The 27,679-nt window shown below is 42.8% G+C and overlaps 1 protein-coding gene across 1 annotated transcript in view; it reads left to right on the forward strand.

Moving 5' to 3' along the window:
- Positions 1 to 27,679, forward strand: part of dcc (DCC netrin 1 receptor) — a 990,886-nt gene that overhangs the window by 660,188 nt on the left and 303,019 nt on the right. Inside the window, exons 10-11 of the mRNA XM_060825544.1 lie at positions 5,783 to 5,931; positions 16,813 to 16,951. Coding sequence (XP_060681527.1) covers positions 5,783 to 5,931; positions 16,813 to 16,951 — 288 coding nt within the window. The remainder of the gene's footprint in view (positions 1 to 5,782; positions 5,932 to 16,812; positions 16,952 to 27,679) is intronic.

Raw genomic sequence — 27,679 nt, forward strand, 5'->3', positions numbered from 1 at the left:
TCCAGCCTATCACCCTCATCTTAACCCCCTTCCACCTATCGTATTTCCAGCTCTCCTCCCCCAAGTCCCTCCTCCCTACCTTTTATCTTAGCCTGCTGGACACACTTTCCTCATTCCTGAAGAAGGGTTCATGCCTGAAACGTCAATTCTCCAGCTCCTTGGTGGTTAATATGGTTTTCAAATGGTTGAATGCCTCCTGGCATGGTTCTGTCCACCGAAACTTTGTATTCGTCTTCAGCAAATTGGTTAATGGTGCCACCACACTGCTGAGGTTTGGAACAAATTTCCATTAGAATCTACTGAGTCCTAAGAATCAAAGCACCTCTTCCTTCGATGCTGGTCAATGAAATTCCTCGATGACCTTCATCTTCGCGTTCTGTGCGGTCAACCTTCCATGATCGATGTTATGTCCCATGAACGTCACCTCTGCTTTCACGAATTTAGTTTTGTTTAAGTTTATTACCAGTTTTGCTTCTCATATTTGTACAAAGAGCTCTGCCGGCTGGACCATATGATCTTTCCAGGACTTACTAAACCAAATAGTCTGCACAGTTTGTTAACCCAGCCACAACTCTATTCATGAATCTTTGGAATGTGGCAGGTGCTTTCTTCATTCATTCTTTACACTGATATAGCCCGTTTGGGGTTACAAACGCAGAAATTTATTTGCTGACTCTGGTAAAGGTACCTGCCAGTAACCACGCATTAAGTCCAACTTAGTGATGTAACTGGCTTGTCCGAATTTCTCCGTGCAGTCCTCCAATCTAGGAATTGGATATGAGTCCGATTTTGTAACCGTGTTGACATTCCGATAATCCACGCAGAATGACTGAGTCCTGTCAGATTTGGGAACTAAGACAATCGGCGAAATACACTTGCTCTGATTTGGCTAGTGATGTCTTCATTGATCATAGCCTCCACCTCCATCTGCATCTGTCTGGCTTTGAAAGGATTAAGCTGATAGGGGTGTTGTTTTAATGGAGCAGTATTTCCTACCTCTGCTTCATGGACAAGAGCATTAGTCCACTCCATCTGATTCTTACATATGTCCTTATCTTGCAGTGACAAATCTTTCAACTGCATTCTATACTCCTGAGACAGATAGTTTTCTAACCTATCCCACTCCTCAAAGACTTCTTCATTTTTAAAACTATTTTGAGGCACCTCAAAATCCACGTCATCTGGATTTGCTTCCTCAATCTGCGGGGCAGCAACTAACATCTGTTTCTCCAGTACTTTCTCTCAAGTATAATATGGTTTCAACAGGTTCACATGACATACCCGATACCTTTTTTGTTCTATCTGGCATCTTTATTAAATAGTTCACCTCGCTCAACTTTTTCTCAATTTGATAGGGACCACTAAACCTGGCTTTGAAGGAATCTCCTGTCACTGGTAACAGTACTAATACGTCATACCCTCAGGAAAATGTCTGAGTCTCTGAGCTTTTATCTGCCACCTGTTTCATTCAATACACTGCCCTCTTTACGTGCTGTTTAGCTAACTCACCCACTCAATTTAGTCTCCCCCTCACCTCCAATACATAATCTAGGTGTGAGATCTCTGACTCTGGTCCAGTCAATTTTTCTTTCCTTAACTTCAAAGGGCCTTTCACTTCATGCTGGAATATTAACTCGAAGGGAGTGAACTGAGTAGATTCATTTGGGCATCTAATGCCAAACAATAAGAACCGGATACCTTTATCCCAATCATTCAGGTAATCCTAATAGTATGCTTGCACCATGGTCTTCGAGGTCTGACACCACCTTTCTAAAGCTCCCTGGTATTTAGGATAATACATACTGGATTTAAAGTGCTGTATACCTAAGCTGTCCATAATCTCCTTAAACAGATTAGCAATAAAATTTTACCCTTGGTCTGACTGAATCTCTCTGTGTAGCCCATACCATGTGAAGAAAGCTACTAACCCCTCTACCACTTTTTTTGTCTTGATACTCTGTAATGGAATTGCCTCCAGAAATCTGGTAGACACATCCATTATGATTAACAATTCCTGGTTCCCACTTTTAGTTCTCAGGAGAGGACCTACACAATCAATTATAACCCACGTGGAAGGTTCTTCAAATGTGGGAATTGGCAACAAAGGTGCTGGTTTTATTACCGCCTGTGGCTCACCTACCATTTGACATGTACGGCACATAAGGCAAAAGTTAACCATATCCTTGTGCATTCTAGGCCAATAAAAATGTTGTTGTACCTTAGCCTGAGTCTTTCATACCCCTGGGTGGCATCCTACAGATAGTTTATGTGCTACCTGCCCACCTTCTGTCTGTATGGTACCGGCAACCCAATCTGGCGCACTTCAGCCCAAATCTCATCTGCACTAACCTGCCGTGGTCTCCATTCCCATCTTAGGATTCTATCTTTCTGAATAATAACCTTCCAGAATATTTTCTGCCTCCTTTTCAGAGTATGCATCCGCTTATATATATCTTTTATTGTCTTGCCTTGTTGTTGAAAGTCTCTTTGCCTTTCAGGACTAAACACCTCTGTCTGACCCTCTGCCTGTTCAGGTTATTCCTGCACCATTACATCAAACTGGGTGTCCACTAACTGAACCTCAACTCCTTAATTTTTCTATTTACTTTTTGCTTTGTGCCGTGACTTATGATAATGAGATTTGGTTACCACACAGTCTGGGAAAATAAGAGGATATTTCTGTTTTAACTCCTCAGTTTCTTCGTCTTCCTTGGGCTTCTTCACAACAAGGGGTGTCACTCACACCTTGGATCCTGCCAAATCATTCCCAAGAACAAACTGGATTCTGGGAACTGATACTCTGTCAATCACTCCCACTGTAACTTCCCCAGTCTTGAGTTGATACTCCAACCTGATCTTACGTAGGGGGACGTGACCTTTCTGTCCATCTATCCCACAAATGACCACACCCTCAGGTAACAGATCAGAAAGAGTGCATATTCGCTCATCCATTACTATCAGCAACTGGTTAGATCCTGTACCTCTCAAAATTATAACTCCTTGACCTTCTCTCCTTGTTCTTTCTGAGTAAACTTTACCCAAAGAGGTGAATTCTTTGTAGAGATCAGGTACTAATTCCATACCCATCCCCTCCCGAGGCTGAGCAGTCTCCTGCAGCTCTCGGTTTTTCGTGGGGTCTCCTTTACTCCCTCCACTAATGCCGCTGGCTTCGCTTCTTTTACCACATCTTTTCCCATAGTGCCTTTCTTTAACGACCAGCACTGTGACTTTTACGTGTCCCACTTTGCCACAGTGGAAACACCTGAGGCCTTTCACCTCCTTTCCACTCTCTTGGGCTTCTTTTTTATTCTGTGGTAAATACTTACCAGTTTTAGTAGTGTAGAATCTCCCTTTCTATCCCTCACAGGATGAAATTCTGGCTGAAAGCTTGTCTTGTGCACCAACCTGTACTCATCTGCTAATTCTGCTGCCATTCCTCACTTCCTTAACTTTCTATTCCTCCATGTGAATTCTTACTATCTCTGGATGTGAGTGTTTAAACTTCTCCAGCAGAATAATCTTTCTTAGAGCCTCAAATGTCCTATCTATTTTTAAAGCATACACCTATTGATCAAAATGACTATGTTTAATTCCTTTGAACTCAGCAGAAAGTCTGACCTGGTTTCTTCTTTATGTTTCTGAACCGCTGTCTCTTTGCTTCTGTTACCAATTCATAAGCACTTAAAATAGCCTGTTTAACCTCCTCATAATCTCTTGACCCCTCATCTGACAGCACGGCAAATACCTCACTAGCTCTGCCTATCAGTTTAGTCTGAATTAGTATTACCCATAAATCCTCAGACCACTTCATCTGCCTAGCCAATTTTTCAAATGAAATAATGAAGGCTTCAACACCTTTCTCATCAAAATGTGGCAGATATTTATATCTATCACTACCTTCTCTTTTAATATCCATCTAGTTAACTTGACTTTGTTGACTAAGTTGCAACTTCTCAAGTTCAAATTCTCTTTCCTTTTGCTCAGCTAAGAACTGTCTCTCTCTTTTTCTCGTCTCTACTTTCTCTCTCCCTTTCTACTCTCTCTCTCTTAATTCAGCTAAGAACCTTCTGTCTCTCTCGTTTTCCTCTTTTTCCCTCTCCTCTCTCTGTCTTTCTTCTCTCTCTCGCTCTTTCGTCTCTCAGTCTCTCTTTGTTTATCTTCTAACTTCATTTTCCTCAATTGAAATTTAAGTTTTTCTACCTCTACTGCACTTCTCTGTATCTCTGTGTTTGAGTAATTCCCTTACAATTTAAGCTTTACTTGTGTCCTTAGTTAAATCCACATCTAATTTATTTGCTAATTCTAAAATTATGGCCTTTTTCATTCCTTCTGAACTTTCTTAGCAAATTTGAGAACCATCTTCTAATCTCAGAGACTCTTTAACAATTTTAATAGCCATTTCTCTCACTTTTAATTTAATCAACCACAAATCACCAAAATTAAACAAATTGTCACACCTAGGTTTTATTTAAAGGTTTAGGACACTAACCTGCAAGCGTTTAAATCTGTTGGGATTTTTTGTACCCCAAATTCATTCAAATCTGTCTAAACCTGTTCAAATCCCAGACCTGACCCCACAAACTGTTATGACATGGGATAAAGACTCCTGTTTAAGTTCAGTCAGTAACACAGAAAAGATTTATCCCGTAATCTGTGAAAATTCGAGAGGCCAAGAACTATTTAAAGTAAAAATTACCAACTTTATTTCTTAAGGCATAATGGAGAATAATTACCTAACAACTAATTACAACTCCTTCCTCTAACCTACCTTTTATATTCCCCTGCCACAATTCGAGTCTGATAAAAAACCCCAATTAAGATTTACCAAAAAATCAGATCTTCAAAACCAGCCAGATGTCAAATCTTCTATTTAGATCTTTCTCTGTCTTTGTTTCTACTTCTTAGGAATTTCTGTTCCACACATTACTGATCAATAAAGATATCTTTAAGAGAGCTATTTTTCTGGGCAGTCTGCAGATGCTGGTGGCATGGCAGTTCTCCTCCCAACTGTTTAATTTTCCCCGGTCTTACACTCCCAAAGTGTTGGATTGTGTCATTGGCTTTTAAGATTGTCAATATACTAAATTCTAACTTGATTGATGTATGGTATTTTTGGGGGTATGATTTAAACTGGTTGGCCTAATTCAAAATTGTTTTGTCGTCTCCAGGCAACCAGTTAATTGAGTTGTTCGACCAAATGTTACCTTATATCTTGTTCAGAACACTCGCCAGGTAGTTCTGCTCGCTTTTAGCTCTCTTAATAGTACAGTACACCCATATCTTCTTTACACAGGTCTCAGGATACCTACTATGAGAGATAGACATGAGCCTTGCCAGTAGAGTAGGTTTTATTCTGGGTTTGGTCAGCCATTGGGGTACAAAGAAGGGAATTAATTTGTTTCAGAGACAGGAAATCATCAATGTGCTCTCTGTTTCTCCTAATGTGCAGTATATATCATTTTCTGAGTAAGACTACTTCGTCGATATCCCTTATACAGTTGGCAGGTTAAATAAAGATTGAACGCTTGAAAAAGTGGTCAAGGTTTAAAAACTGAAATGAAATTAGGAAAATACTTGAACAATTTAACATGTCATCTAGAATCAAAAAGACATGAAAATAGAAAGAGGGTGATTAATACTTCAGGTGAAAACCATGATCAGAAGTCCAGAACATCTTTCCTCCTTTTCTTTCACAGATACAAATTAACTTGTGGGTTTTTGTAATTTAAGAAGAAAGCCCTGCAGTATTGTTGATGCTATTGTTTTCCCCTGTGCTAAACAGTGCAAGTTCCAGGACCAGCAGAAAATTTTAAAGTAGTTGCCACTTCACCCACCTCCATTCTGGCCTCCTGGGATCCTCCTGCTTATGCAAACAATCCAATCCAAGGCTACAGGCTGTTTTGGACAGAAGTCACTGGCAAAAAAGAACAGGTGAGTTTGCACAACTGCAGAATCTATGCTTTATTCTTATTGAGTTTAGATTTATATACTTATCTCGTCCTCCAGGAACATTGACTGTCATTTCCAGTTTTATACAGAGACTCTGGTTCCATTAACTGAAGTTGAACTGGGAGTATTCATGCTGCCATTCATTTTATCCAGAATTACCGGCCTAAACTGCTTGGATCTATTGTAATGATAGAGGCATCGTACCAAACCTTTGTCTTGCTGCCAATGCATGTGCAAGAACTTATATTCAACGAGACTTATGAAGGAGTTTTTTAGATCATTTAGTAAAGTTACATATCAAGGGTTGTTTTATGGCCGTGTAAAGAAATGATTTTCAAGTTAAGGCATTCAATGTAAAAGTCCAACTCTCAGGAATTAGATGAACAGTTGTGCTGTCAAACACCTTTTATGCCAACAATTCCCATGATCTGCCTAGATGAGATTGCCAGTTAGTACCAGTCATTTTCCTTCTTTAACTAGCGTCACTGATGTACCTGTCACAAAAGACACCAGTCAGGTACTGTTAAGCCATGGAATCCCTAAAGCATGGAAACAGGCTATTTGTCCCAATGAGCCAACACAAACCCTCCAAAGAGCATCCTTCCCAGACCCACTACCCTATCCTATTCCATAACCCTGCATTTTCCATGGTTAATCCAACTAGCCTGCACATCCCTGGACACAATGGGCAACTTAGTTTGGAGGATAGTGGCAAAGGCATATCCTGCAAAGCTCAGGATCCAAGGATCAGCCACTGAAAAGTAGTGGAGGTAACAAATAGGATGAACAAAGGAAAAGAGAATGGGATGTCCCCTTACCCTGTTGACCTACACAGAATCCCGAAGAATATCTGTTCTTGCTGATAATCGGCAACATCTTCATACTCTACCCACAATCTGGTTTCGTTTGTAACATTTCCAGCTAATTCAACCTCCACCCGTATCACCCCATTGCCCCGCAATACTTTACTCTATCCCTGTCTCCTGAACTTATACTCCAGCTTTAAATTATAAATTGGATCATGCTGACACCATTGGACCCCATTTTCATCTTGAAAACAGGGCCACAATGTAGGGTCACAGAATAAGGCTGATCCTTGACTACCTCCAACCCACCTGACTCAATACCATCTGACTCAATACCATCTGAATCCAATACCATCTAAGCCCCAGCTACTCCCTGGCCTGACTCTGAGTCCCCAACCAGCCCCAATCTGCCAACCTGCTGTTTCAGTTGCACTGCAATTTGATGATTAGATTACTTACAGTGTGGAAACAGGCCCTTCGGCCCAACAAGTCCACACCGACCCGCCGAAGCGCAACCCACCCGTACCCCTACATTTACCCCTTACCTAACACTACGGGCAATTTAGCATGGCCAATTCACCTGACCCGCACATCTTTGGACTGTGGGAGGAAACCGGAGCACCCGGAGGAAACCCGCGCAGGCACGGGGAGAACGTGCAAACTCCACACAGTCAGTCGGGAATTGAACCTGGGTCTCAGGCGCTGTGAGGCAGCAGTGCTAACCACTGTGCCACCATGCCACCCTTGTTGGGTCGAAGGGCCTGTTTCCACACTGTAAGAAATCTAAATCTAAACAACTGACAATCTGCACAGAGAATTTGATTTCTCCTCCCGGAGCTGAGGATGAGACCAGTTTTATAGTAATGCTGCACAATGACACTGATTAAGAAATGGGAAAATACAATGTTTCTGGAAATAGAGTAATTTAGCTGCAAGGGTGCTAATTGGAAAACAGTTTATCGGATGAATGTCCTGTTCCTTTACACAATGCAACATCCTGACAGTATCATGGTCCCATTCATCTTCACAGGTAGGTGTTAAAGGAGTGGTGAGATGTTTCCATTGTCCTGTGGTGTCTGTCTATCTGTCCTACTCTTTGTGTGGCTTTGCTGCTGCTGGGTTGTGAAACTGCTCTGAGGGCTTTGAGCCTCTGTCGTGTCTATGGGAGCTTGACAGCGTATTCCATTGTCTGCGTATCGTCTGACCCAGCTCGTGAGCTGCTCGGGAATTCTAGGTGTCCTGGTACAATTTGGCCAATTTGCTTTTGTGGGCCTTTCGTGTGTTAGCAAATCTTTTCGCACACCTTTCTTCACACCTGCTGAGTCTCTCCAGCTTTGATTTCAGATTTCCTGAACCTGCAGTATTTTCTCTTTACTTGTGTGCTGTCATGGAGCTGTTCAATGCTCTTGGCATTTCTGGATGAGCTAGACATGGAAATCTCAGTAAGAAATGTAGAACAACATTGTGGTATGGAATTATTCAAGGAGAGTTGCAAATTGATGATAATCACTGCTTACGAAAGATCTGGACCAGTGTGCTTACTCTTTAAAGTAGCAAAAGTAGTAAAGTGTTTAGAAGTTCAAAATATATCACAACCTTGGATCAACAACCAAACGGCACGCATTGTTAAAAAATGAAAAGAATTGAGGATGCCTGAAATCAGAAACAACATCAGAAATTGCTGAGAAAACTTAACAGGTCTGGCAGCATCCATGGAGAGAAATCAGTGTTAATGTTTTCAGCTGAAAATGTGTTGCTGGTTAAAGCACAGCAGGTTAGGCAGCATCTCAGGAATAGGGAATTCGACGTTTCGAGCATAAGCCCTTCATCAGGAATGAGAGAGAGTAGCCAAGCAGGCTAAGATAAAAGGTAGGGAGGAGGGACTTGGGGGAGGGGCGATGGAGGTGGGATAGGTGGAAGGAGGTCAAGGTGAGGGTGATAGGCCGGAGTGGGGTGGGGGCGGAGAGGTCAGTAAGGAGATTGCAGGTTAGGAGGGCGGTGCTGAGTTGAGGGAACCGACTGAGACAAGGTGGGGGGAGGGGAAATGAGGAAACTGGAGAAATCTGAATTCATACCTTGTGGTTGGAGGGTTCCCAGGCGGAAGATGAGGCGCTCCTCCTCCAGCCGTTGTGTTGTTATGTTCTGCCGGTGGAGGAGTCCAAGGACCTGCATGTCCTCGGTGGAGTGGGAGGGAGAGTTAAAGTGTTGAGCCACGGGGTGGTTGGGTTGGTTGGTCCGGGCGGCCCAGAGGTGTTCTCTGAAGCGTTCCACAAGTAAGCGGCCTGTCTCCCCAATATAGAGGAGGCCACATCGGGTGCAGTGGATGCAATAGATGATGTGTGTGGAGGTACAGGTGAACTTGTGGCGGATATGGAAGGATCCCTTGGGGCCTTGGAGGGAAGTGAGTGTGGAGGTGTGGGTGCAAGTTTTACATTTCCTGCGGTTGCAGGGGAAGGTGCCGGGGGTGGAGGTTGGGTTGGTGGGGGGTGTGGATCTGACGAGGGAGTCACGAAGGGAGTGGTCCTTGCGGAACGCTGATAGGGGAGGGGAGGGAAATTTATCCTTGGTGGTGGGGTCCGTTTGGAGGTGGCGGAAATGACGGCGGATGATACGTTGTATGCGGAGGTTGGTGGGGTGGTAGGTGAGAACCAGTGGGGTTCTGTCTTGGTGGCGGTTGGAGGAGCAGGGCTCAAGGGCGGAGGAGCGGGAAGTGGAGGAGATGCGGTGGAGGGCATCGTCGATTACGTCTGGGGGGAATCTGCGGTCCTTGAAGAAGGAGGCCATCTGGGCTGTGCGGTGTTGGAACTGGTCCTCCTGGGAGCAGATGCGGCGGAGACGAAGGAATTGGGAATATGGGATGGAGTTTTTGCAGGGGGCAGGGTGGGAGGAGGTGTAGTCCAGATAGCTGTGGGAGTCAGTCGGTTTATAGTAGATGTCTGTGTTGAGTCGGTCGCCCGAGATAGAGATGGAAAGGTCTAGGAAGGGGAGGGAGGAGTCTGAGACAGTCCAGGTGAATTTCAGGTTGGGATGGAAGGTGTTAGTAAAGTTGATGAACTGTTCAACCTCCTCGTGGGAGCACGAGGCAGCGCCGATACAGTCATCGATGTAGCGGAGGAAAAGGTGGGGGGTGGTGCCAGTGTGGTTGCGGAAGATGGACTGTTCCACATATCCTACGAAGAGGCAGGCATAGCTGGGGCCCATGCGGGTGCCCATGGCAACTCCTTTAGTTTGGAGGAAGTGGGAGGATTGAAAAGAGAAGTTATTCAGGGTGAGGACCAGTTCAGTTAGTCGAAGGAGGGTGTCAGTGGAAGGGTACTGGTTGGTGCGGCAGGAAAGGAAGAAGTGGAGGGCTTTGAGTCCTTCGTGATGGGGGATGGAGGTGTACAGGGACTGGATGTCCATAGTGAAAATAAGGCGTTGGGGACCGGGGAAGCGAAAATCCTGGAGGAGTTGGAGGGCGTGGGTGGTGTCCCGAACGTAGGTGGGGAGTTCTCAGGTCCAGTGATCCTTCTTCAGAACTGATGGTAGCTATGGAACATGTTTTTGTTATGCAGAAGATTGGCTTGGGCGAGGTGAAGAGTGTTTATTACATTTAAGAGCAGATGTCAAGGTTTCCCCAATGTTTTGTAGGACAGATGCACAACCTTCTTCCTTGACAGTCACCCTTGACTCTGAGGGATCTGCTTCCACTCCAGTGGCTGAATTATTCAATCCTGGAGAGCAGACTCTGATCCAGGATCATATATAAAACAGTTTAGATAATGACGAAATTTAGCTATTGATTTGGCAGTCATAACTGATCCCCACTTCTCCACCTCCATAATAAATGCTTGGAGAAATATTTGGCCATTATACTGTTCTGTTGTTTGTAACTTCATGAATGGGTAAGTGTAACAAAATTATCCAGATGATAATGTTCACTACAATGGGATACGCTCACTATAATCACATCAGCAGTTGGGAGCACGATATGTAGCTTTGATGCTCTTGGTAACATCACACACGTTTATTCTCCATCTTGTTTCATTAAAATCAGCAGCAGATTTTAAGAAAACGTCAAATACAGCTGGAGAAATTTATCAATCATTTAGCAAGTCATTGAGCATCCAGAGGGCTTAAGTCCATTTTTATTACAGAAGGAACATTTCTCCATATAAGTACAATAATCTACAATTGGCATTCCACACCATGCTTGCAGTCTTGTTGCCAGAGGAAGATATATGGACAATAGAAATTCCACTGCTCATGAATTAAGACTTAGGTGCAATTTAGGACCCAGTGTAATAAGTTTCATAATCCAGGCAAAATATTAATAGGAACCTCCAGATAATAATAAACAAATTCAGAGATGTTACTGGCATATTAATTACCAGTTAGCCATTGTAAACAGACAATGCAAAGATTGAATGTAAGTCTGGGTTACTGAAGTCCACTAACATAATGATTTTTATTATAAAGAAATCTAGACAACCATATGTGCAGATATTTATTTTTCACAGCATTTGAGAAACACAGTGCATGGTCATTTAAATTTTCTTGGTACAAAATCTGCTTTTTTTTTCCTAAATTGTCTCTGCTTCTCTTTTAACTCTCATTAAGGTCAATGTACTCATCACAGATCTTTCTGAAGTGAGAGGATTGTTGCTGTTTAGAAAAATGTGACGTGATCTCATAGAACCATTCAAAATTCTTCAGGGGCTTGACAGGTTAGATATCAAGATGTTGGCTGCCTTGGCTATTGAGAATCTAAAACACGGTCTCAGGATAAGGTGCCAATCATTAGAGACTGAGATGAGGAGAAATGCCTTCATTTAAACATGTTACACTGTCACAATTGTACTCACAATGATATTGAAAAGGAACTCTATTTCTGGGACAAAATAAAGAATTTGCTTTGAATGGAGTTGTAAGGTAAAATGAGCTCCCTTCTTGTATTTCAATATAACAGCATAAGGCTGGAAGTCAGTCTGCTTGTCTGAACAGGAAATTAAAATGCAAACAATATTTTGGGACACTTCATTGAAAAGGCATTAAAATGTATACAGTCTTTCCTGTTGATTTAATTACTGCCATTGTCCAGAAGATGCAGCAATTAGTTTACGATAGGATTGCAGACTTCTTGGCTATGGAAATGTTTGCCACAGAATATGTGAGAGATGTTGTTCAACTTGAAAAGATACAGAAAAGACTTACATGGATGTTGCTGGGGTTGGAAGAATTGTACTATAGTGAGGCTGAGTAGGCTGGGGCTATTTTCCTTGGAGTGAAATGATGAGGGGTATGGATAAGGTGATTAGCCACAGGTCTTTTTCCCAGGGTAGGGGAGTTCAGAACTGGAGGGCATAGGTTTAGAGGTGAAAGCATAAAAGGGGCACAGGGGGGATCATTTTTCAATGCAGAGGGTGGTGGGCGTGTTGAATGAGCTGGCAGAGGAAGTGTTGGAGGCTGGTACAATAACAAATTTTAAAAGCCGTCTAGATGGGCGCATGCATAGGAAGAGTTTAGAGGGATATGGACCAAGTGCTGGCAAATGGGACTAGATTAATTTAGGATATCTGCTCAGCAAGGATAATTTGGACCAAAGAGTGTATTTCTGTGTTGTACAGCTCTATGACTCTGACTCTAAGACAACCCATTCTATCACAAGATATTGCAAATGGGTGAAACCTAAACATTATTGTGTGTTCATACTTAAGTATCCAGTGACCATTTTTAGAGACAATAGAAAAGCAGATACCATGGTCATCTTTCAGAATCAAATTGTGATAGGAATGTTTGTTACCTTCTGACAAAACTGGGGACCACACAAGTGCCAAGCAATGACCATCTTCAACAAGACATAATCTGACCACAGTGCCCTGATATTTAATGGTGTTACCTTCACTATCAACATTTATGGGTTAATATGAACCAGAAACTGGACTGGACTAGCCATATAAAAACCATGGCTACAAGAGCAAGCAAGGAATTGTATGGTGAATAACTCTCCAAAAGCCTGTCCATCATTTACCAGCATAAATCAGGCTGTGATGAAATACTCCCCACTTGCCTGGATGACTGTAATTCCAGGATAACTCAAGAAGCTGGTTACTATGCAGGACAATGCAGCCTGCTTGATTATCACACAACCACCACTTTCATCATTCACTCTCTTTACCATCAATGCACAATGGCAGCAAAGTATAATATTGACAAATGTTCTAAATTAATTCACCAGGACACTTCAATAGACCCTACCAAAGCCAGTACCTTGTACCACATCTAAGAATAAGGTCCAACAGTTGCATGCAAACTGCAATACTTGCAAGTTTCCTACAAATCACTGTCTTCCTCGCTGTTATCAGACTTTTGAATGGATCTGTCATATGTTAAACTTGATCTGTCTCTGCACATTCCCTGTAGCTGGAACACCACATTCTGCATTCTATTCTATTACACTGTTCTTGAGAGTCACAGCTCTCAAAAGGTTAAAACACATGCTTCTCTGATTAGCTGACAGTTGTAAAGGAGAAAACTATCCGACCTCTATTCCCTGTCCAGAACAAGGGATTGTGAATCTTTGGGATTCGACACCCTGAATATTTGTGGATGTTCCATCGCTGAATATATTTAATGTCAGCAGATTTTTTTTTTGATTCTAAAGAAATCAAAGAACGTTGGGAAAAGGCAGAAAGTGGAACAGGCACTCAAGGTCAGCCATGATCATACAGCATAATGAAGCCATCTTGACAAGCCAAATGGTGTAATCCTGCTGTTGGTTTTTTTTTGTGTTCCTGTCGTGGATTATGCTAGATGCTGTTCTGCTTCCAAGTAATACAGTAAAGAATTTTTAAATTCCATTCCCTAATCCTCTAGCAGCAAGGCTGTAAGCAAGACACCAAGTTAAATCAATGCTACATTTGTAGTGTAAATTCTCTCTTTCACACAGACGTACGCAGAATGTAGAACAGAACACCAAGTCAGTTAGATCACATTAGGTGTTTGTTTCATGAGAGATGCCTCCTGGCTTAACTTTTCCACATATATTAGCATAACCTTCTGGTTTCTTCCCATCCTCCACCTGCCTAGCTTCCCATTGAATATGCCATTCAACTCAATCACTCGTTGTGGTAGTGAGTTCCACATTATAACCACTGTCTGAGGTATCCACTAAATTCCCTATTGGATTTACTATCATTGATAGTCCTAAGGGTCTCTAAAGCATTGCCTGAGAGTGTGAAAGAGATAGAATCAATCAAGGCATTCAAAAGGGAATTAAATAGTTATTTGGAAAGGATGAAAGTGCAGGAGACTAGCATTGAGTCGGCTGTTCATTTGGAGAACCAGTGTAGACACCATGGGCTGAATGGCCTCCTTCTGTGCTGTAACCATGCTGTGATTCTTTGAATCATGACTGCTTTATATTTGTGTTATGAAATAAAATAATTAATTTGCTAATTTTGTGGTCACTTCATTTTGGGAGGGGGTTGGAGAAATGTATGGTTTTAAAATGTTTACAGTTTGAAGAAGCATTTCATACCAGAGGAAAGCAATGACGGATAGAAATAAATCAATTCTATTCAAATATAGGAGAGTCCACAGCTGCTTTTTCATGCAACCAAGAGATCAGTTCCCTCCTGCTGCTGAGGAGGTGGGGCAAGGCCAATCACATTCATGGACAATTCAAGATAAAAGAAACAGAAGACAGGCTCCCATTGCTTGTGGTGTTTACTGGTGCTTATTGATCATAAGCATGGTGACTGATTGATGAAGACTCAATGGCTGTGTTATCTTCTCAGTGCTAAGTGCTATAGGGGTATGTGCAGGATTACCAGAATGGCAAGTCTGAAGTAAGAGATTTCCATGCATTAAGTTAATATTGATTTTTCTCTTCGCTCTTGTCACCTTCGCTGCTATGCTGCACCCATTTTCACCTTTGTCTCCCAATAAACTAAAGTAAGTGCACTTTGTAAACACAGGCTGAGAATAATCATTGATCAGCACTTGCTTTCAAAAAAGTATGCCATTAAGAAAGTCCGCTTATATAACCATATGCCACTGGAATTTTGAACCTCTTACTTAGATGACAAATGTGTTATCCAAGTAGTTGTTGTTTTCTTTTTGTTCACAGGGTGTAGGCATCACTGATTGGGTCAATCTCTCTTGTCCATTCCTAATTACCACTTGAACTAACTAGCTTGCCAGGGCTATTTCAGAGGCAGTTACGAGTCAACACATCGGTGTGGGTCATGAGTTACATTTGGGCCAGATGAGGTTAAAGCAATTGATTACCAGATGAGATTTCTGGTCATCATTAAGCTAGTTTTTAATTCAAATTTCATTACCTGCCTTGATGGGATTTGAGTAAAAAATGAGGTCTGCAGATGCTGGAGATCACAGCTGCAAATGTGTTGCTGGTCAAAGCACAGCAGGCCAGGCAGCATCTCAGGAATAGAGAATTCGACGTTTCGAGCATAAGCCCTTCATCAGGAATAAGAGAGAGAGAGCCAAGCCGGCTGAGATAAAAGGTAGGGAGGAGGGACTAGGGGGAGGGGCGATGGAGGTGGGATAGGTGGAAGGAGGTCAAGGTGAGGGTGATAGGCCGGAGTGGGGTGGGGGCGGAGAGGTCAGGAAGAGGATTGCAGGTTAGGAGGGCGGTGCTGAGTTGAGGGAACCGACTGAGACAAGGTGGGGGGAGGGGAAATGAGGAAGCTGGAGAAATCTGAATTCATACCTTGTGGTTGGAGGGTTCCCAGGCGGAAGATGAGGCGCTCCTCCTCCAGCCGTCGTGTAGTTGTGTTCTGCCGGTGGAGGAGTCCAAGGACCTGCATGTCCTCGGTGGAGTGGGAGGGGGAGTTAAAGTGTTGAGCCACGGGGTGATTGGGTTGGTTGGTTCGGGCGGCCCAGAGGTGTTCTCTGAAGCGTTCCGCAAGTAAGCGGCCTGTCTCACCAATATAGAGGAGGCCACATCGGGTGCAGCGGATGCAATAGATGATGTGTGTGGAGGTACAGGTGAACTTGTGGCGGATATGGAAGGATCCCTTGGGGCCTTGGAGGGAAGTGAGTGTGGAGGTGTGGGTGCAAGTTTTACATTTCCTGCGGTTGCAGGGGAAGGTGCCGGGGGTGGAGGTTGGGTTGGTGGGGGGTGTGGATCTGACAAGGGAGTCACGAAGGGAGTGGTCCTTGCGGAACGCTGATAGGGGAGGGGAGGGAAATATATCCTTGGTGGTGGGGTCCGTTTGGAGGTGGCGGAAATGGCGGCGGATAATACGTTGTATGCGCAGGTTGGTGGGGTGGTAGGTGAGAACCAGTGGGGTTCTGTCTTGGTGGCGGTTGGAGGAGCGGGGCTCAAGGGCGGAGGAGCGGGAAGTGGAGGAGATGCGGTGGAGGGCATCGTCGATCACGTCTGGGGGGAATCTGCGGTCCTTGAAGAAGGAGGCCATCTGGGTTGTGCGGTGTTGGAATTGGTCCTCCTGGGAGCAGATGCGGCGGAGACGAAGGAATTGGGAATATGGGATGGCGTTTTTACAGGGGCAGGGTGGGAGGAGGTGTAGTCCAGGTAGCTGTGGGAGTCAGTCGGTTTATAATAGATGTCTGTGTTGAGTCGGTCGCCCGAGATAGAAATGGAAAGGTCTAGGAAGGGGAGGGAGGAGTCTGAGACAGTCCAGGTGAATTTCAGGTCGGGATGGAAGGTGTTAGTAAAGTTGATGAACTGTTCAACCTCCTCGTGGGAGCACGAGGCAGCGCCGATACAGTCATCGATGTAGCGGAGGAAAAGGTGGGGGGTGGTGCCAGTGTAGTTGCGGAAGATGGACTGTTCCACATATCCTACGAAGAGGCAGGCATAGCTGGGGCCCATGCGGGTGCCCATGGCAACTCCTTTAGTTTGGAGGAAGTGGGAGGATTGAAAAGAGAAGTTATTCAGGGTGAGGACCAGTTCAGTCAGTCGAAGGAGGGTGAATTTGATCCTACATCCCCAGAATATTAGCAGGTTTGTGGATTATTAGTCTTATGACAATACCACTATGCCATCACCTGTCCATTTCATAACATGCTGTGCTGTTGCACCCTGTTTCAGAGCATTGATGTGGATACTATCACTTACAAACTGGAAGGACTGAAGAAGTTCACCAAGTACAGCTTGCGAGTTTTGGCTTTCAACAGACATGGAGCAGGTGTCTCTACCCAGGATGTGCTGGTCACGACACTGTCTGATGGTAAGTTCAATAAATGATTAATTAGGTTCTGGGCTATGTTTATTTATCTACTCCATTTCTGCTTCATTTATCTACTTCCTGATTTTCTTCACTTTTTACTCTTTTTGGTAATGGTGATGTGTGCTGAACTGTGAATCACAACCTTTACTTTGGTTACTGAATTTAAGGATGGGCTTCACAAAACATGCTCACTATTGAAGTCCCAACAGTTATAATCTCTTCACTCACATACCAAGCAAATATTCAATCAGCAATCCAACTAAGACCAATGAACAGGAGGCTCAAACAAATTAATTACAATGCTTCCTTTCTCACCCCTTCATCAACATTTATTCTGCGAAGATCTACCAGATCATCTTAAATTGTGATTAAGTAAAGCACAGTTATTTTTCAGCCTGTTCAAAAAAAATTAATGTCATTATTTATGTTTCAGAGAAAAATATGAAATGAAATGAATGTTGAAAATGTGGAATAAACACAACATGCTATAGACCAAGTGCTGGAAAACGGGACGTGTGTAGATGTTGTGTATTTTAGGTGGTACAGACTCAATGGAGCAAAGGATCCCTTCTGTACTGTGTGATTCTGTGCTGGAAATCTGTTGCTGGACAAATGTCTGTTAACACTCGTTAAAGGAGTTCGAGTCACAGTGTTCATTGGAACAGTGTATGGCCAGAATAGAGCAATGCCTTTTAAAAGACTAGTGGAGACCACAACAAGACATCACATTGATGGAAGAAGATATCGGTAAATGAGCAGACATTTGACTTTACTGTCTGGGGGTGGGATCGAACAAAGTCAATTGATTGTTTTTATGGAACCTGCTCTGTAACAACAAACAGATTAAAAATAAAGTGGGTTCTAAAAATGATGGGAGGTCTACATTCCGGACTACCACCCAATGTGTGCAGACAAAAATCCAGCCTTGAGATCAATTTATTCCCTTTCAATCTATCCATTTAGAGGCTCAGATAGAAGGTTTGTTGGGAATGAACAACCTGTTGCCTTCTAGGTGCCAGGGTCAGTGATGTCTCAGATCGTATCTTTGGGGTCCTGGAGGGAGAGGGTGACCAGCCTCAAGTCGTTGTCCATGTAGGTACCAACGACATAGGTAGAAAGAGGGATAGGAATGTAAGACAGGATTTCAGGGAGCTAGGATGGAAGCTGAGAGCTAGAACAAACAGAGTTTTTATCCCTGGTTTGTAACCCGTGTCACGTGATAGTAAGGCAAGGAATAGGGAGAGATATCAGCTGAACACATAGCTGCAAGGATGGTGCAGGAGGGAGGGTTTCAGGTTCTTGGATAATTGGGGCTCATTCTGGGGAAGGTAGGACTTGTACAAACAGGATGGTCATCACTGGAACCAGAGGGGTACCAATATCCTGGGTGTGAAATTTGCTGGTGCTATTCGGGTGGGTTTAAACTAGCTCAGCAGGGGGATGGGAACTTGAGGTGTAGTTGCAGTGCACAGGAGAATGAGAGTAGGGAGGACAGGGACAGGATTTCAGAGTCACAGGAATGTGCTGGCAGACAGTGAAGTGGTTTGAAGTGTGTCTACTTCAACACCAGAAGTATCTGAATGTAGGTGAGCTTGCAGCATGGATATGTAGCTGGGACTTTGATGTTGTGGCCATTTCAGAGACATGGATAGAGCAGGGTCAGGAATGGATGTTGCAGATCCAGGGTTTAGAGCTTTCATTAAGAACAGACAAGGTGGTAAAAGAGTCAAGGATAGTATCATGGTGACTGAAAGGACTTTTGACAAGGACTTGTCTACTGAGGTAGTGTGAGCTGAGGTTAGAAACAGGAGAGGAGAAGTTACACTGCTGGAAGTTTTTTATAGGCTTCCGCAGCGCTCCAGGGAGGTGGAACAGAGGATGATGAAGTCAGCTTGTCTGAGGGGGCATAACTACAAATTGAGGGTGATAGACTTAAGACAGATGTCAGATGCAGGTTCTTTATTCAGACAGTGGTAAGGGCTTCAAATGCCCTGCCTGCCAATGTAGTTAACTCAGCCACATTAGGGAGATTTAAACAATCCTTGGATAAGCACATGGATGATGATAGGATAATATAGGGGGATGAATTCACAGGTTGGCGCAACATCGAGGGCTGAAGGGCCTGTTCTGCATGTTATTGTTCTATGTTCTATTATCCTAGGATGCCTTGCAGGTGAAGGTCAGCTGCTCTTTGGATTGTTAATCATGGAGAAAGTTGTGTGTGAAACGTTTGTAAAAACTTCAGAATTGTCCTACTTGTCAAGATTTGTCAAAAAGATTTCCAGAAGCATCACTGTATTTTTTTCAAATATGTAAGGGAGACTGCTCTTCTCAGACTGTAACCTGCAGTATAGAACTTATAGAACAGTACTTTTCACTTGTGTATGGGAACTTGTAGATATTCGGTAAGTTGACGTCATAGCAAAAGGGGCAAGGGTGATAGGTGGAAGTAGATACTAAATTTACTGTGGGGATAGGAAAGGCTTTGGGGGAATGGGTAGTTCATGGGTGAGAGTGGGTATGTCATGGGGACTGAGGGAGAGCGGATAGTCACAAGGAATTAAGGAATTAATGTCACAAAGAATTAAGGGCTACGGAGAGAATGCAGGTAAGTGGAGTTGAAATGCCCATCGGCCATGATTGAATGATGGAGTGGACTCGATGGGCCGAATGGCCTTACTTCCACTCCTATGTATTATGGTCTTATAGTATGAGCTGGGGCTGGATGAGAGTTTTGTATTTCTCCTGTTTCGGAGAATAAAGTCCCCTCTTTGGACCTGGTCTGGGATCAGTGCACCCTGTAAGCTGCACAGCTGCTGTGAAATGCAGACACACTCTGTCATCTCCTCCATTGTTTCCATTTAAACAAACCACTCACAGAACTCAGAAGTCCACAAAGGAAGAGAAAACTGATGCAACATTGGCCTGGCACGACTTTGGTGGAGATAGGAAATATTTTGGGAAAGGTAAGGTATCCATTGGAATTTTGTGAGAAGCATGTTTGTGCATAATAAGTGCACGAACTCATTGAAACTGCCAAAACTATCAAGGATCTGTCCAAATAAATTTTTGGAATTAAGATACAAGTGCCAAGTATGTGAGTGTGCCTGGTTATGTAGAATCATTATTGGATTTGTCCAGCATGAATGATTTCCCAAACTCCAACGAGTTGTGATGGATAACTCCAGTTAGTTATTGAATGAAAATGTTTGTTCACATCAAGGATTAAGCACTTAAGTGAAATGTTTGTCTTAATAAAGGATTAATTGAAGGATTATTTTTGTTATCAATGAGTGCACTTTCTCAAAATGCAATATAAGAGACATTATCAGTCTGTAATCCTGATGAAGGGCTTTTACCTGAAACGTCGGATTTTCCTGCTCCTCGGATGCTGCCTGTACTACTATGCTTTTCCAGCACCACTCTACTCCGGAATGTGGTTTCTAGCATTTGCAGTCATTGTTTTTACCTCCTGAGGTTTGTCCATGGTATTCAGGTGAGTTGGCATGGAAGAAGGTATTATGAAGGGTGATGGGTAATGCGTTTGTTTTGGCATAAGAGAGGGATCAAAGGCTAATGTGTGTGAGGTGGCATTGAAGCTAAAAAGATCCATAGGGATGATTGAAGGCATTGGGATAAGGGGCTGGAGGATTTTCGGGATGACAACGTGTAACTAGTGAAGTGCCTCATGGATTAATGCTGGGACCACAGTTAATTATAATATTTCTTAATGAGTTGCATAAAGGGAGTGAATTTGCCAAGCTTATAGACGATACAAATACAAATTGGCAAATTGGGACCCAGGCTCAACTCCAGCCTGGGGTGACTGACTGTGTGGAGTTTGCACATTCTCCCCGTGTCTGCGTGGGTTTCCTCGGGGTGCTCCAGTTTCCTTCCACAGTCCAAAGATGTGCAGGTCAGGTGAATTGGCCATGCTAAATTGCCCATAGTATTAGATGCGTTTGTCAGTGGGAAATGGGTCTGGGTGGGTTACTGTTCGAAGGGTCGGCATGGACTTGTTGGGCTGAAGGGCCTGTTTCAACGCTGTAGGGAATCTAATTTAATCTAAATGGAAAGCAAGTTGTGAGGATGACAGATGGGGCTGATTCTTTATTTTTGGCCAAGTACGAATTTCATCGGATTTTCTGGAGGACTTTTTGCCACAACATCTAGCAGATTCTCTCGCTGTATCTTCCCACACTCACCTCATTAACTATCTACAAGTCTGTGTGGCGCCCCTCATTTCCAATTCCAGCCCCAGCTCACCATATGCTGTTACCAGAACAACTCAGCACTACCAGGATATCCTGGAATTAACTGACATGGCTTGTGCCTGCACCTTCTTTAAAGTCTGTTGCACACCCATACAGTAGGTCCAGCTAAGGAAGCAAAGCTTCAAAAAGGCAAGGCGAAAGTGAGGACTGCAGATGCTGGAGATCAGAGTCAAGATTAGTGGTGTTGAAAAAGCACAGCGGGTCAGGCAGCATCTGAGGAGCAGGAAAATCGATGTTTTGGGCAAAAGCCCTTTATCGAGCAAGGCAATCTAAGGCAGGGTTGCTGTGAGCATCAGGGAGAGTCACTTAAGTGAGTGAGTGCTTTGAGAATGAGCAAACAGACTGGAGATGTAGCCTGGTCCAGTCGATGAGCTAGGTGCGATTCCCTGTGAGCACTGTTTTCTTGTAGTAGTCAATGATCGTCAATGGTACAGCAAAAGTGTCTTAAAGTGGATCAGAGATGTGTTCTTATAGACTGTCAGCTGATATGTGTCAATGTAGGCAGATATGGAGTTGGTGTGGCTGGTGTCTGTGCCCTGAGATGTTGATGCTCATTGTCCAATATGGAGGTCTTTCAGACCCAGCGGTGAGTTGAGTTTGCCAGGTACCCGCTCTAATTTTCAATTTTCTTGATGTCTAATTTCTTTAGCACATTTGGCAAGATCATAAGTTGACTAATAATGAAGTGAGTTGGGCTATTGACAGAGCATTTAAGAAATACTAATTCTCCTTGATTGTCAATTTGCCACCTTGCAAGAAACTCACCTTGCTATTTCTGAAAAGCATAAATGATGACAAGAGATGCTCCTGACATTGAGATATTGGTACTTTTTTTTATCTGATTATGTCATTTGTCAGTAACCATCCTTTGAATTGAAGGTAGTAAAGATATTTGCCTTGACCAGTTATGGCAAAACGTCTTCAATGGTTCACATGGGGCAGTGAGATTTCTTCAAAGCTTTACTGTGATCCTATGGGTTGAAGTAAATCCTCCATTTTCACATTGTTTCACTATTATCATGCTGCTGATATTATCCATAGGAGTTGTCATATTTCTGTTTATTGTCTTCTGTACTAGCTCCTTGGATGCTGCCTGACCTGCTGTGCTTTAACCAGCAACACATTTTCAGCATCAGGCTAGACTTGACCACAACTGGATCTCTGCTGAGCAGATAATGAGTTGGCCTGACACTTGCAGCTCATTTGAGATGATGGTCATTGGGATGACATGGGAGACCGATAAAAACATACCTCAAATCTTCTAGGACCTGTTCAGCAATCAAAGGCTTAGTGGTCAATGTACATATCTTCTGGCACATGTAGGTTTACCAGTTGCAGCTTTAGACTTCCTTCAGCTCCAATCAGTAGATTTTGCTGCATTCCTGATGAAGGGCTTATGCTCGAAACGTCGAATTCTCTATTCCTGAGATGCTGCCTAACCTGCTGTGCTTTGACCAGCAACACATTTGCATCAACAATTTGTTTGGCATGGAATGTGTCCAAGCAAAAGACAAAACCTTGTCAGTTCTTAAATAAATACTCTCTGGGTGATTGATAACTGTAGAGTTTCTGCACGGGTCAATAGGTTTCTCGAGAATAAGTTTCACTTCACTCAAAAGAAATATGCTCGCAGTGGGATCCTTTATCATGAAGGCAATCCTATCTCTGATGTGGTCATCCTTCAGTTGTCCAAATTCTCAAGATTTAGTTATACGTGTCAGCACCATCACATACTCTTCAATAGTCTCCCACTCCTCCTGACTTCTGATCTTAAATTCATACATTCATAAATAGCATCAATTATAAGATCATAAGACGTAGGAGCAGGAGTAGGCCATTCAGCCCACTGAGTCTGCTCTGCCATTCAATGAGATCATGGCTGATCTGATAATCCTCACATCCAGTTTCCTGCCTTTTCCTTATAATCCTTACTCACTGGAAATCTGTCTATCCCAGCCTTGGATAAACAACCCAGCATCAACAGACCTCTGTGGTAAAGAATTCTACAGATTGACTAACCCCTGAGAGAAGAAATTCCTTCCTTCCAAGTCTTTAATGTGCAATTCTTTATTCTGAGATTATATCCTCTTGTCCGAGACTCTCCCATAAGAGGCAACTTTTCTGCACCTACCCTGTCTAAGAATCTTGTATAGTGTTCAATAAGGCCACCTCTTATTCCTCTAAATTCCAATAAATACGTGTCCAACTTTCTCAACTGCATCTCATAACATAATCCTTCCATGGTTCAAAGTCTTCAACATTTCTGTAGTCTGACTTTACTGCTCCTCAGCAAACTTTAAGCTCCAATACAGCTTGTCGCACTCTTTCTCCAGCATCAGAGTTGCCACTATTATTTACCCAGGTAAAAACAATGACTGCAGATGCTGGAAACCAGAGTCTAGGTTCGAATGGTGCTGGAAAAGCACAGCAGGTCAGACAGCATCTGAGGACTGACTTATTTACTCAGTCTTTTTACTCAATTCTGTCTTCCAATTCTGTCTTATCTCTCCTTTCATTTGCAAAGCTGCTGTGAATGGAAAATTCATAGCCATTCTGACTCGCCCTGCATTTCAAACTTGTAGACTGCAGTTTTAGTTCCACCTTGCTGTGTGTTTTTTTTTTGAGTAGCTGACTCTGTTACAGCTTTGAACATTCACTCAATCTCAGCTTTATATTTCTGATACTGTTTCAGATAATTTGTTTAATGACTGCCACAAACTGAAGTGAAGACATCTGCGTGTAAAAGCTGAGGTCATGTGACTATGGAAAAACAGTCAATGCAGCGTGAACACATGCATTTCCGCAAATGATTGAGTTCACAAATTAGGAAATGTGATATACAACCAAACATGCAGTTTGTGCTCAATAACCTTAATGGTATACATACTCTACACACCATAAGTGCATCTATAATTCAATATCAGAGATCCATTATTTATAATCTAAAATATAGATTTTGTAAAAGTTATTGATAGTTGACCTCTGGCACATTTTCACTAACATGAGGTAGCAGTGGTGTGAACTCATGATTAGTTCACTTTGTAGTGGGGATTTTGCAAAGTCATTGAGCCGGAGAAAGTTTAAATCCTAAGAAGCAATCTCTGGAGTTTTCAAAGCTTTTGAATATTGATTAACAAGTCACTAAGCCTCTTGCTAGACATGCAGGGAACAGTATTTATTGCAACACAATTAACATTTTGCATTCAATGCATATGTTAATCTTACTCCTGTTAAAGCTTCATCAGTTGTTCCTCATTTTGGAAGTGCTTTCTACTTTTTTCTTTTACTATCAATGAAGTCTACATTAAAGGTCCAGATGTTCAAATCAAAGTTAAATTTCTCCCACTTGTGTCAGTCTACCACAGGGTTTGTGATCCTGATGTGATCTTGCTGTTATTTCATTGTTCAATTCTGTCATTATCAGGTGTTTGAGTTATTTACAGGGACTAATTCAAAGTATGCATTAAAAAGGCAAAATATACAGCCAGACTTCTGTCAAAATCTCAGTTTGGCCTTGATTTAAAGTGACAGCCCTATTTAATCTAAGTTCGGTACCTGTTCATGTTTATGATTTTTAAAAATTTATCTTTATCTATAATTTTGTCCCCTGTTTCCAATCATCATGCCTTTCTACAGAAGCTGGATTCACAATGAGTAATATTGAAATGACTGAAAACCAGTATGGAGCAATTTAAAAACAGAAAGAATGACTCAAAGAGCTTTACACAAAGGTGGCATTGCTTTCTTAACCTATGATGAATGCTTCCCTTAATGCACTTAATTCAGTTTCATCTGTCACAGGTCAGGCACTTCCACCTTCCTTTGTAATCTAATTGCAAAGCTACTTGATTTTATATATTGTCTCTTTCCATTATCCTGGATGTTGCACTCGCTGAATGACTTAGATGACACTTATTCTTTTCCCAATTTAATTAATATCCCACTGCACTTTGATCAAATTGTGTTGTATAACTTATTCTGTCTTCAGCGGTATTGGATAATATACAATCTACCCATTATTTTTCCAACTATTACTCCTGCAACAAATCTCTAATTAATAATGATACTTGAAGAAATATAGATGGGCATGAATCAGTACAGAAGCAGTACCTAGATAATGTATGACACACTGTAGATGTTGAACTGTATATGATTAACTTTTATACAGTGACTAAAACACTAGCTGTCTTTGGAGTTGCTTCTCGATTTTTCCTCCCACCATCCAATTCTTTGCTTCCTTCTCTGTATCTTTCTGCTTGGTTTCTTCTTTTTAATCTCATTGTTACTCTCCTAGTCTGTGTGCCCAATAAGCGAATCAAATTGGTGTCATAAGCCTGTGAAGTAGCGATTTCACCTGTAAATAACCTGCCTGATTTTAAACTGCTTTTCTGAGCAGAGCCAGCAGCCAGCTGAATCAATGATTCTTTTTTTCCCAAGTATGCAGATTATGCTTCAAAATTTATCAATGATCTCCAAACACCACTTTAACTCTGACCTTAGCAGGACGCTGCACATGACTCACAGAGTTCTCATTGTTTCTGCATTGATGGTATTGCCAGATCCTACAGTTTACCTGTTACACATTTTTAATTGATAGATAAACAGAAATTATTGACCCATTAGGGATGATTGCCAAGCCAGGACCAAAAATGATTTAAATATTTAAAAGCGAACACCTAATGAAAAACATTGGGCATCAGATGTCCTTCATTTACAAAACTGTTGGGATTTGGCTCAGTCTCTGAGGCACGTGGTTTATATGAGGTCATTTATATGAGCAAATGAGGTCGTTTATATTTCAACAAAATACCATCTATTGAATTTAATGATGCCAAGAGACAAGCCACAGGTTGTGGCAAATGAGTTTTGAACATAAACCAGTGGCCAGGATTTTATTTGCTTTTTGTGCATGAGTCCACCATTGATAGCTGGAAGTTAGATAGAATCTCTGGGATGTAGAAACAGGCCTTTCGGCCCAAGTCCACACCATCCCTCTGAAGGGCAACCCACCCAGACCCACCCTCTCTACCCTCTCCCTGTACTCTGCATTTCCCATGGCTAATCCATCTAGCCTGCACATCTCTGGACACTATGGTTCATTTTGCATGGCCAAACCACCTAACTTGCACATCTTTGGACTGTGGGAGGAAATGGAAGTACCTGGAGAAAACCCATGCAGACACTGGGAGAACATGCAAACACTACACAGACTGAACTCGAACCCATATCCCTGGCATTGTGAGGCAGCAGTGCTAACCACTGAGCCAATGTGCCATGCAATTCTTCCCTCCTAATGGTGATTGGACTGCAGGCCAGTCAGACAGACATTAGTGAGCTGGCATGAGGACATAGAACATAGAAAAATACAGTGCAGTACAGGCCCTTTGGCCCTCGATGTTGCGCCGATCCAAGCCCACCTAACCTACACTAGCCCACTTTCCTCCATATGCCTATCCAATGACCGTTTAAATGCCCATAAAGAGGGAGAGTCCACCACTGCTACTGGCAGGACATTCCATGAACTCACGACTCGCTGAGTAAAGAATCTACCCCTAACATCTGTCCTATACCTACCACTCCTTAATTTAAAGCTATGCCCCCTCGTAATAGCTGACTCCATACGTGGAAAAAGGTTCTCATGGTCAACCCTATCTAAACCCCTAATCATCTTGTACACCTCTATCAAGTCACCCCTAAACCTTCTTTTCTCCAATGAAAACAGCACAAAGTGCCTCATCCTTTCCTCATACAATCTTCCTACCATACCAGGCAACATCCTGGTAAACCTCCTCTGCACCCATTCCAGTGCCTCCACATCCTTCCTATAGTATGGGGACCAAAACTGCACACAATACTCCAGATGCGGCTGCACCATGGTCTTATACAACTGCAACATGACCTCAGGACTCCGTAACTCAATTCCTCTACCAATAAAAGCCAGTACGCCATATGCCTTCTTCACAGCATTATTTACCTGGGTGGCAACTGTCAGAGATCTGTGTACATGGACGCCAAGATCCCTCTGCTCATCCACACTACCAAGTATCCGACCATTAGCCCAGTACCCCTTGTTACTCTTACCAAAGTGAATCACTTCATACTTAGCTACATTGAACTCCATTTGCCACCTTTCTGCAGCTCATCTATATCCCGCTGTAACCTGCCATATCCTTCCTCACTGTCAACAACTCCACCGACTTTCGTATCATTCGCAAACTCGCTCACCCAACCTTCTAGCCCCTCCTCCAGGTCATTTATAAAAATGACAAACAGCAATGGTCCCAAAACAGATCCTTGTGGAACACCGCTGGTAACTGCACTCCAAGATGAACCTTTACCATCAACTATTACCCTCTGTCTTCTTCCAGCCAGCCAATTCCTAATCCAAACCTCCAACTCACCCTCAATGCCATACCTCCGTATTTTTTGCAGTAGCCTCCCATGGGGAACCTTA

The sequence above is a fragment of the Hemiscyllium ocellatum genome, chromosome 1 (genome assembly GCF_020745735.1).
Source record: "Hemiscyllium ocellatum isolate sHemOce1 chromosome 1, sHemOce1.pat.X.cur, whole genome shotgun sequence".
NCBI lineage: Eukaryota > Metazoa > Chordata > Chondrichthyes > Orectolobiformes > Hemiscylliidae > Hemiscyllium > Hemiscyllium ocellatum.